Source organism: Aptenodytes forsteri, unplaced genomic scaffold (assembly GCF_000699145.1).
Source record: "Aptenodytes forsteri isolate BGI_AS27 unplaced genomic scaffold, ASM69914v1 Scaffold130, whole genome shotgun sequence".
NCBI classification, from domain to species: Eukaryota; Metazoa; Chordata; class Aves; order Sphenisciformes; family Spheniscidae; genus Aptenodytes; species Aptenodytes forsteri.
The window spans coordinates 1512869-1524939 of record NW_008795133.1 but is presented as its reverse complement, the minus strand read 5'-3'; the positions used below and the strand labels follow the sequence as shown (position 1 = coordinate 1524939).

The 12071-nt window shown below is 38.2% G+C and overlaps 1 protein-coding gene across 1 annotated transcript in view; it reads right to left on the bottom strand.

Annotated features, from left to right (window-relative positions):
• Positions 1-595: 595 nt before the first annotated feature.
• THADA (THADA, armadillo repeat containing) overlaps positions 596-12071 on the bottom strand; it is a 103896-nt gene continuing 92420 nt past the window's right edge. Inside the window, exon 29 of the mRNA XM_009278407.2 lies at positions 596-715. Within this exon, the coding sequence (XP_009276682.1) occupies positions 596-715 (120 nt within the window). The remainder of the gene's footprint in view (positions 716-12071) is intronic.

The window sequence follows — 12071 nt, the reverse complement described above, 5'->3', positions numbered from 1 at the left end:
AATTAAAAAAAGTTTCTTGATCACAGTATGTAGGTCATCTGAAGATCCTTTTACAGAAACCTAAGGAAAATGTTTCCAAAACTATCTTGGATTGTTTGTGGGCAGCTAAATACTTTTGATAGTTTCAACAATTGCTATGACATTTTTCTACTACTTTTTTGTAAAGGTCAAAGAGAAAATAGTAACATAAAAACCTCATATATGTGGCATATTTTTCTTAGGCCAGAAGCAACATTCACATCCCTTCCTCAAAAAGGCTGCTTCTGTAGGCATTTCAGTCACGCTTTTTTTTTTTTTTTTAAAATGACTGGATTATAAAATTTAGCTCAGAACGAACTAAGGGAAGACTGAAAAACAGTAATGCACACAGGTAAAGTGTACTTTTTTTTTTCCATCCCTTGCTTTTTTGGGGGAAAAGAAAAATCATCTTGATTAAAAAAACAGCAAGCCAATAAGGCATCTAAATTTTACATGTTTCTAGAGAAATAAATCTGTCCACCTTGCCAAAACAAAAAATAATTTAAAAAAACACCATCAGCCAAGCCTTCCATGTTAGTAACCTATGTGTATAAACATATATATCTTGTGTTTTATCTTACCTTTTAGCCAACCACAGTTTGGTTCCTATACAGGTAATGATGTCAGCCAGTCCCTGCTGAAAGTCCGAACTAACGAGCTGTTTTGATTCTAAGTACGACTGCAGCAAGTGAAAAACCTAAATAAATAAATAAATAAAGTTAAAAAATTGAAACTAGAGTTTCTAGCCACTGCTTTTCCTCCAAATAACTGTAAGATGAAAACAACTACCTGCAAAATGAACAACTATTACTCAAGGAAAAACGTGTATTCATTTGGCATAACAACAGATGGCATCCTTAAATTGCCTATTCTTTAAAATTCACTTTTCACAGTAATTGAACAACAAAACACAGAAAGTGCTGGACAATGTTAACGTCCGTGAAGTCAGAAAGTGCTGGAAGATGTTAACGTCCGTGAAGTGAGCAGAGGACAGCCTGATGAACACCACTCCTACTGGCCCTTACCAACTTAAGCATCCCTCAACTTTCAACCTTTTTGCGGTGCCATCTGCTCACCAGTGCCAGCACAACTGTCCGTGGAGCACGCCGGCAGCTTGGCCCACTGGGTGGAGCGGGGCTGGTTGCATCATACAAGTACAACCAAGGAGACAGGGAAGGGTGTTTAAAATCCACACACTGAGCAAAAAGCTTTTAAAAGGCAGTAGAATTATCATCTATAACCACTCTGAAGCGCTGACAGAACAGTATCTTTATTCCTGCTCCTGAGATCCTTCATTCAGGGCTCCGGTCAAACGCAGTGGGCAGTTGGGTTTCACAGCGAAGGGAGATGCTCGCACCTTTCCCTTCCAAGGACAGGGAAAACTGAGCTCCTGCACTGGGGCTGTGCACTGACTGTGCTATCTCCTCCAGAGCTTCACATAAAAGCCTAGTAGACACGTCCTAGCTGCCATGAAGGGAAGAATTCAAGATACCAAAATAGAAAGCATGACCTGTAGCTTTCTGGTCAGACAGTTAACAAAGCAAATAATTTCTGTTCTTAGAGACCTTCCTTTGCTATTTAAAAACAGATTCCAAGTAGTATTGAATATATAGAAAAGCATCAAGAAAAAATGAAGTTAAAAAAAGACGCATAGTCATCTAGATCATAAGCATGAAAAGGAAATATTGGATAATATATGAAAGCTGATACCAACTGTACTGTGGAGAGGGATTCTCCAAGCCCAGCTCCTGTAGTACCCATCCTCTGCATGTGGGAGAGAGTGCATGACGCACACTTCTGACACAAGTGACAATGCCCATATCATCCCACTTAGTTTTCAACTTTCCCATTCGTATGCAAGTGAACAGGCAACACCTAGGTGATTTAATTTCTAAATGGAAAAACAGGGAGACACGTGGCACAGTACTGAAGCCTAATGGGAAAGATCTTGCTCGGGTTAAAGAGTTTTGCACACGTGCAATTTGGAAGCTGGAATAGGAGGAACAGGGTGCTAACTCTCCCTCTTTCTTTAACTTGCCTTACAGCCTCCAAATTTGAAATTCTTTTTGCCTACACAGGTAAGTTACATTGATAGACAAGACAGGGTTTCTATGCAAACTGAAAAAGTACACACACACCCCTTGATTATTTATTGAAACTGGCGATGTGCAGAATTTAGGAAGCTTTAGAGGTGTTATCAGACCATTTCTGAAAATACACACATGAGCATTTTATATGGAAACACTCTTAACGTGTGAGAGTATTAGCACTTCATACTTGCAAAGTGACAATTTTATGACTAACGGATCAAGCTGAGGCCTTCACGTCACTTTGGGAAAAGAAAAACCTTTATATCCAGACTTTCACATCTCAGATCTTGGTTTCCCGCATTCCAGCTGTCACTTGCTCCCGGGGTTAATTTTTTTTGTTTGTTTGCTTGTTTTGGAAACACAAGCACTGCCACATAGTATTAACTTGACACAATTTCATCTGGGTTATTTTTTGTGAAATTATTCAAGTGGAAAAACAGCTGCAGTGGTTTCAAATAAGCACAGAAAGAGAACAGAAGAGATGTCAAGAGACTGTCTAATCCGTACAAACACTGAGGCAGGGTCTAAACCTTCACCAATGAAACAAGTGGCTGACTGTCCTAATCCTGAAAACAGCCAAGAAAGCAGATTCCAAAGTATTTGTATGCAACCCCTTCTAGTGTTTCACCCCCAAAATCCAAGCTCTTGAGGTAAGGTGCTCCTCTCCACTCCCACCCTTGCCCTCACAGTAAACAACTGTTCTCTGGGCACCATTCAGTCGGTCCAGGTTTTTTCCTAGTGAGGTACTTATTCAACACAGAGATCCCACTGAGGCCCCCTTGACAGGAACAATGAAATAAACTCTCGTCTCCCTGTGTTAGCAGGTGCTCTGTAGGCAAGAGACATCCCAGAAAGATAGCTCTCATCTTGTCTTTTTTTAAGATCTTCTGAAGTCCTCTGTACTGAACATCTTTCTAAGATGGTTTTTCCAAGATCGTTTTGAATATTGATCTTTTTCTACAAAAGGCTTTAGAAAAGCGCAAGCTTGCAAACATTTGAGAGCGTCACCAGAGATCTCCACCTTGAATCATCTTCTTTAGCCTGCTCTTGCCTGTGCAACTGTCTGCTTGTTAAAACAGTTTATGTAAGTATTGACTCGAAATTAACCTTTTTCATGAAAACCAATGCACAAAGTTGCCACTACTGCTAGTTTCTCTATTTTTTGTGGCTTGCCCTTAATCTCTGTTAAGTAATGGACACTATAGAAGAAAAGGGATGAAAAAGGAAAATAATGTATATGCAGAAGCTGCTCTTATTATCTTTTCTATCCTCTGCTAATTGAAAATCATTTGGTGCCTTAACCTTTCTGATTTTAGTCTTCTGTGCTTGTGTTCCATTTCCAGGAACGAGAAGGGATTTACCTCTAAGCAATAATATAAAATCTGTTTCACAATTATGAAGGGGCTATCATATTTTTTCCTAGAAGCTTAAATTAAGTTAATCTCTTCAGCTTTGAAAACAACTCCCAAAGCACCTCCCTCCTAAATACAAAGGAAACCTAAGTAGTTTGATAGTTCAAGCAAAAGGTCTTGAGAGAGGGAGAACTGTGCATCCTAAGTAGGTCAAATTTGTGGATTTAAATTAGTCCAGGTAGGAAATTCAATAATGAAAACGCAATCAAAACTCCTCTGCAATTCAGTGTCTGTATGAACCATATCCTTTCAATACCATTCAGAGGGTAAAAATCAGAGGGCATGAGCCATATTTAAGCAGTAGCATTAGAAGGTGCAACTCACACAAGGGTTTGATTCGGTCTTGAAAAATGTTGGCATTCATCAAAGACAACATTCAACTATTACCGTTTACCCTGGTCCAACTTTTGACATATGCAAAATACTGATTTTCTCATTATTTCAGTGCAAGCCCTCTATCATTTATTAAGGTGCCCTCACCAAATTTTAGAGACCTAGAAAGCTTTCCTCACAAAAGAATTATTTTTTTCAGCGTAAGATTTTAGAATGCCTAAACTAAATTTGAAATTGTTATTCACATCCACATGTTTTATTCAAAGCCTTATTTTATGTAAGCTAGAACTTGAGGCAACCAAACAAGCAATCTGTAAAAGTTAACCTCAGTAGTACTTCACTTCCATTGTGTGTGACATGTCATTGTTTGGCTTATAGTAATATTGTTGTAGCTTCCATGATCTAAGACTACAAGCCAGGCAATGTTTGCATGGGGAGGTAGCAAGTTTTATGAGACTATTTGATATAGATAATAAGATAGACAGGCTTTCCAGCACATGGTTCTCCTCAAGTCCAAAATACTACTTGATTTAAAATCCTCTGCTAAATTTCTCACTTACACATAAATGCAATGAGGTCATGGTGTTCTTTTCTATGTGGGATTGGTTTTTTATTACACTAAGGTAATATATTAATGGTTTTTTTCTTTTTTAAAGGTAGTTTTACAAGAGATTTGCACTGTCTGTAGAGGAAGGTTTATGAAGACTTACAGGATGACAGTTATTATCTTTAAATTTGACATGAACTAAACACCGAGAAAGCAGCCTGAAAGCATCTTTGAGATATTGGGAGTCTTTTTAATAGGACTGAAGACACAACACCCAAGGTATTGTCTGTAGCTCTGTGGAACCCTGCATTAAAAATGGCAAGTTGCTGGATGCTCACAAACCTCTTCTTTCCCCGAGCAGGCTGTTCAGGAGTCAGGCTAATACACCAGCAGGACTGTACAGACTGCCCGTCAACCTGGGCAAGAGTTGTTAAAACAGTGCAAGCCATGGGAATTCCAGATACTTGGATACATAATGGGGAACAGTGTCCAGCAATTGACCATTCTGAGACCCTTTGGTCCATGAGGTTCTACTAACTCTGAGCCAGCATGTCCTAACCTGCTGCAGATAAAACCACCAACATGGGAGGACTTCTTAGTGCAGAATAACACGGGGTGGGGTGTGGGGGGTGTGGAAAAAGCACCAAACCAGCTCAGGTGTGACACTGTATCATAATTAGCAAAACCCAAGGACCCAGCATGCCAGTGAATAGAAGCCGTGTTCTGCTCTCCAGCAATTCCCAACTTCCAGTACCTTCCCTCCATTCCTTGGCATTGTCGATGCTTCATCCTTGCTCTTCAGCTGTAGAAGCCTCAAGAAAAGGGGTAAAAGTGGAGGAAAGCGGGGAAGGGAAGAGGCAAAAAAAGAAACAGCTGGCTTGGTTCCCCACTGGTCAATCAGCACACACAGCCTTCTGTCCTGTTCACATCCATTCCCCACCAAACAGCATGCTTTCAGCTGCAACACTGAGAGCCTTCTGTGTCTTCCTGTCATGGCATGAGAAAGTTGAGTGTTTTCTTTGTACCCAAGCAGACCTTAAGACATAACATGTGCTATTTTCCAAGTGTTCATTCTATATGATCAAGTAAAAAAAAAAAAAAAGCACATTACTTTTTTGAAAAATAAATACTTCAATGATTAGACATCAGCTAAGTCAAAAATATAAATCATGAAAAGTAGAAAGACATTTTTCTCCCCCACTTCAACTTTGATATGATATGAAGCTGATCATTATCTTTAGAAGCTCTCATATCAGCTCAAATTGCTGTGTTCAAGCTGTGAAAAATACTATTAGAATAATGAAGCAATGCAAGGGTGGATGAAAACTTGTCTAAAACACAAAATTTAGCAAGTGCCTTTAAATTTTTTTTGATGCTAAGAGTTCTCCTGCATTATGTACAGAGACACTGCAAATATAACACAACCTTTTAAATAGCCACAAAGTTGATCTATTATGACACACATTCTGTCAAATTAATTAAAATTAACATTTTGTAGCATTAGCACTAATTTTATAGGAGGAACTAAGGTTTCTGAAATTTACAATAAACTTGTAACTTCAGACATGAAATAATGATTAGGTGGATACTTGGTGTGCATGCGCACATGTTCATATTTAAAAGAAAACACAGCCTTCAACAGAAACATGTTGAATGTTTCTGCACAAAGTGCCTTTTTTAAACAATCAGATTTTCCAAAAACACGTTGAAGGTTATATAATTGCACACTTCTCAGTGAAGTAGCAAAATTAAACTTTTCTCCCCTTAAGCTGACCTGAAGCAATAAAAACTTCTGCGTGCATGCCCTCAGCTATGTTTGGATGAAATTAAGTATACAGTACAAATAGTCACATTCCTAAGTGCAAGACTGAAACAATGCTCCCAGTGTTCATTTCAGTGCTTCTTGAAAAAAAAAGAAAAAACAAAAAAGCAAACTGACATCACCCTAAACTGTACATTCTCAGCATAGATCATTTAACTCCCTAAAAAAAAATACAAAGAATACAGATGTTTCACCAGCTGAAAGAAAACACTGTGTAAATACTAAGCTTGGAAAAATAGGCCACTCACCAAACTATGGAGGTTGAAGCAACAAGGAAAGCCAAAAAAGGGTGTTTGCAAAATGGCAGCAGTAAGGAGATGACTGCATTAAGCTATATATGGTTTTTTGGAATTGTTCCATCAAAAGCTTTTGCCTGAGTATTAACAGGCTAGTGAGAAAACCTCAAACATGATTTTTCTTTTATTCTCTCATTTAAAATCAGATAAAATTTTATTCTTCTTGTATGATAAATACAACTGCCAAGTTATCTCTGTATTCTGAAAGTGAGGCCCAATTTTTCATTTTTTTGCTACGACCATGCAGATAAAAACTGGCAAGCTGCTGTGACAGGTGAAGGCATTTTTATTAGGATGATAAAAAGTTCAAAGATACAATAATTATCTCTAAGGAAAAACAAGCCCTAAAAATCCCTTTTTTCTTAAAGATGAAAAGTGCCAGTGTGATAATTACAGTGGGACTAAAAACCTCAACTACCTCCCCCCAGTTTTCCAAGAAGATATCTATACAAAAATAGATGGGAGAGTTTATAAGTATCTGGCTACCTTCTGATATTGCCCTGCTCTGTAAAAATTTGTGTTTGTGGAGAATAAATGTAATATTTTATCACCAGCAAGTATGGTATGAACACAGTCCCTGCAGTTCATGCTACTCTCGCAAACAAAAACAGCTACGCAAGTTGCAGGGTAATAGTTTAAAATTAGTACAGAACCACAGCACACAATAAACGCGTTGTACCAGACAGCGCTGGTGGCACCCCCCGTGCCCTGCGTTCTCACGGCGTATGATTCATCCTCTGCCACACCAAGGTTTAGGTACAGTGTGGATAGATCAACTCTATTTCAAACATTAAGGCTTTCCTTCATCTGAGGTATTTATCAGGTCAAAAAAAAAAAAAAAAAAAAAGAGCTGAAGGTGCTTGGGGGGCAGAGTAAATATTCTGAATTTATTTCCACCTTTAAATGACAATATATTGAAGAGGAATTTCAAATATTTATCAATTCTCTTGCCATCCCCAAACAAATGCGAAGTGTTAGAAAAGCCATCACTTATTACATTGCTCTCATAGTCCTGGATCATTTCTATATAGCAGATTATTACAGGCATCATCCCTTTGTTCCTACCACCTCCTTTCTTTGAAGTCTTTAATTTCATTATGGTAATTTCACAACTAACAGATCAGATTATTATTTCTGCCAAATATAAGTTATGACTGTCATATGATTACTATATATGAGTATTATTTGCTTCCTCAAATTTGTTTTCATATGAATTAATAAAATCAGTCTGAAGTTGAAATATTTCCCATTGCAAGTATTTTTCTGAAAACTGTATAGAATTTTTTTCTTCCTTTAAAGCAACAGCTGGTTCACAATTCCATTTTTCCATAATTTCAGCTTTGTTTTGTCAGCACATTTCATCATCTAGTTACACAATTTTGGTTTATTATTCATGAGAAAGTAGGGGTTTTAAATCTATCTTCCAAATACATCCATCAAAATTCATAAAGCTAGGTTTATAGAATAATCAAGTTGTTTTAATTAAAATGCAGGCAAGCATGTTTTAATTGAATTAAGAAGTTGTAAAATAAGGTATGAAAGTGTCTAAAGTTATAAATAAAAATACAATAGGTAACTCCGTATAGCTGAGCAAGAATAACACAGCTGTTTAATAATCTGAAAATTATGAATGTACCATAGCTAATGAAAGGTACAAAATGCTGAAAAACAGCAAAGTAGCTTTCTTCTCAGTGACAGACATATACTACAAAAGATCCATTATTAAAAAGTGTTCTTAAAATTGAAGATAAACTCCTGCTTTTGTCTAAAACAAGCTGACGAATGTGAAATTTCACAGATCAAAGTTCTTGCGATACCATTTTTATTAGGTTTTTCTTCCTATTTTAGTCAGGGTGAAATAGAATTCCAGCTTAAAATTTGCATACGCAACTCAAATTCTGTATTAGGAAAAAACAAAACACTGAGAAGTTTGCTGCCAGCTAACATCATATTGATTAGTGTTTTTTACTTGAATGTCCTAGCTGAATTTTTTCTTAAAAGTACACAGTTTGCCTATTCGCACAGAAACCTGATAGCAGGTCTGACTTTGTAATTATTAGGACTTTCTTACCATTAAGATTGAAGATACTTTTTAAACTACCATTCATCTTATAACTAAAGGTACATGTGCTGGGCAGAGAAGCCCAGCCAAAAGACCTACAGACAGATTGGCTGACGAGAAGACAGAAAACCCCAGTAAGTAGACGGCGCTAGGAAACGGCAAACCTGCCTGATGAGTAAGGGTCTCACACACGTCCTCCTAACCAGCCGGCTTGACCAGAGATGAAAGAGGCTACTGTGGAGCTGGTGGCATTTCCACTCTCTGCAAAAATACCTATTATCTTCCCAGCAGCATGTAACCAAAACCTGAAGGTCTAGAGAAATGAACACGTCAGGCTGTATGTTGGAAGCAGTTAAAAATTGTGCTCAGCCTGTATTTCTGACTGGAACAAACAGTAGGAAGGATACAATGAAGTCTCCTCTTCCAAGTCTATACCCTGCCATCATAAAAACCCACCCATCACGGTCTTAATCCAGCTACCTCGAAGGATATAAAAGCTTTCCCCCTCCTTTAAACACCTTTTTTTTCCTTTTTCTTTTTTTGGGAGGTGGTGGATAAACAATTTGAAATTACTCTTTCCCAGACTACGTCCTCGTAACACAGTTATCCTGCACAGGTCCACATGAAGGAGACAAAATGCAAATAAAAGACCAGGGTACACACCCTTGTTCACTGAGGGATATTTACAATTAGAAAAAATATTAAAGGATACCCCCCCCCCCCCGACACTAAGAAGCTGACATGTAAGAGACACAGTCTGTACGAACATGTTTATAAAGAGTGCTCAGAAGTACAGTGCTACTTGACCCCCGTAGCTTTGCTGGTTTCAGCAGAGGCGATCTTCTGTCTCAAGAACGTCTGCATTAACACACAAGCTGAGAAAATAATTAGAAGTAAGCTATATCGATTTGATGCCTTTATTTCCTAAATTCACATTATTGCATAAAGTGAAGTAAAACTTGCAGCTTCAGAAAACAATTTTCTTCTCTCAGCTAATGATTTTAAACTTATAGAAGAGAAAATACATATACAGGTGTCTCTCTTTCAAACAAAAGAAAAACATTCAGTATTTTTGAAGTCTGAGGAATAATTTGCCACATTAAATGTCCAAGTGCAGGTAGCTATACCCATGAAAACAAAAGGTGGTGCTTTTCAGGGTCATATTTCATACTTCCTTACTTAGTGTAAGACTGCTCGTCATGCCACGGCAGGGATTGCTGCACCTTTCTTCAAGTCCAAAGAATAGGGAAAATGTCCCTCCCTTAAAGAAAGCTCTCACACAATTATTTGCTGGTAATGATGGGGACATTAGGGGCTACAGCTATGCAGATACATCAAACAGCATCCATGTTGATGCCTAGACCCTGAACTCAAATGCTATACTCCTCCGTTGTAGAGTAACACAGCTGAATGCAGGTAGAACTCACAAGAATTTTCCTCTGTCAAAATTATCCCTACAAAAAAGGAACATGCAACTGAAACATGCTATAAAAGTAACTTTATGTCTAGACAACATAGTTAATGTGTGGGCTTAACTTGTAGATAAGTCAAACTGAATTCCAGGTGTAAACATTAATAATAAGTAGTTCAGCTATACAAAGGCAATATATAGGACAACAGCACAAAGGAAGGTGCATGTAATGCAATTTTTCTTTTTTTTTTTTAATTACGGTAACATCTAGAAAGTAATTCATGTAAGAGGATCCCACTGAGCTGTACCATGAGAGGGAAAAGACAATCCTCAGCCAAACAGCCCTCCTATATTTTTAGTCTCATTGTACTACAAGGCAGTACTATTCAGCACAGGAGGACGTGGATACAGCCACTTTCCAACAAGGAAGATCACCTGAGAGAAGAGAGGGTTGGCTTCCTGAAATACACATCATCCTTTTACTTCTTTTCCACAAATGATGAAGAAATAAAGCTTTTACTCCCCCCCCCCCCCCCGCCATATTCCAAGAGAATTATTATAGAAGAAAGTCTTTCAGGCAAGGAAATGGAGAGATTAAGTGATTTATTTAAAATCTACGTGGGATGCATCCCAGAGACAGACTTAACTCTGATCCTCTAAGTTCCAGTTCAGAGATAGTAGGCACGTGCATAAGAATTTATGTGGGGAGAAAAAATGACTAAATTATGCTTTAAGTATACTTTTTTGAAAGCACTTTGCTCTCCAGAGAAAACAATGGGAAGAATACCTATGTACCAGTAAGATGTAGACCGTACCACCAAAAACACACGGAAAATACAGACAGTATTTCCTCAGAGTTCATCAGTTTTGGACCACTGGTCTTCCTGACGTTTTCTACTTTTTGAAACTATGAAGTTCATAGAAACATAGATAACTTATGATGAAACTTAAACTACAGCAAATACATGCATCATGTTACTGCTGAAACTCAGCAGATTTTTGCCTTACGCATACAGACAAGCTATTTATAAATTTTTACTTCCCATCAGGCTCAGCATGATGTCAGCTTACAATAACAAGTTAATGTTAATGTTTTCCAGTAATTTTCACAGTGCCATTTAACTGCAAGTGCCCTAGCCAAGGTAAACTTAAGGGCAAGGAAAAGGCTAACTGCATAATCAGAGAACAACGTTAATGAATTTTGCATCTCTGCTTTGAACACTTGGAATTACACCTGCAATATACTTCTCTTTTGTTCCCAAAGTTTAATCTCGCTAGCCAGCTGATTACATCTCCCCAAAACAGCTCAATATTCCTTCTGATTTTAATTAGCCCCCAAGCTTCATCGCCTTGTGCATTTTTTCCCCAGACAAACAAGCATCCTACGCTATCACAGAAAGTGCCAGACGCAAAGCTATCAAACATTTCCTGAACTCTAGTAAGTTCTCTTTTTTTTTTTAACAATCAGCAGCATCACAGCAGACAAACGCAGTCTCTGTGAATTCACCAGTAACAGACAAGTTCCAAAGAAAAATGATGACATTTGCTGGGGCTCTTCTCTTCAGAGGCATTAGAAGCGGTTCAGGAAGATCTGTTCTTTATTATTATTCTTCCCCTTCCCTCTTCCACTCGCATGCAATCGGCAAGATGTGCTTTTGACAGAAGGGAATGTCAACAGCAACAGTTTTTATGGCAGAAAGGTTTTTTTGAAAAGCACGTTCTTCCAACGCATTTCCTTACTCAAGAGCACCTTCTCCAACATTTGCACATGCTTGCCTTTGATTTTATTGTCCCAGAGGAGTACAGCTGTCTCACTGTCTCTAAAAACAGTTCTAAGAACAGTTTTTTAAAGCTGCTGCAGCTTAACCCTCCACTCGCTTTGGATATTTAACTGCACAGAGGTTGCCTTCTGAACACAGCAGTGCCAATGGCAGAAGTTGCCGTGCCTACCACTTGTTCAACACTGCATGCTGCTGAAGTGTAACAACCTCAAACCTCCCAGCCAGGCTTCTAATGAAAGCAAACTCTCCACTCCCTTCAGTCACATGTGTTAGGTTAGAAGAGGCCCGCTATTTAAATT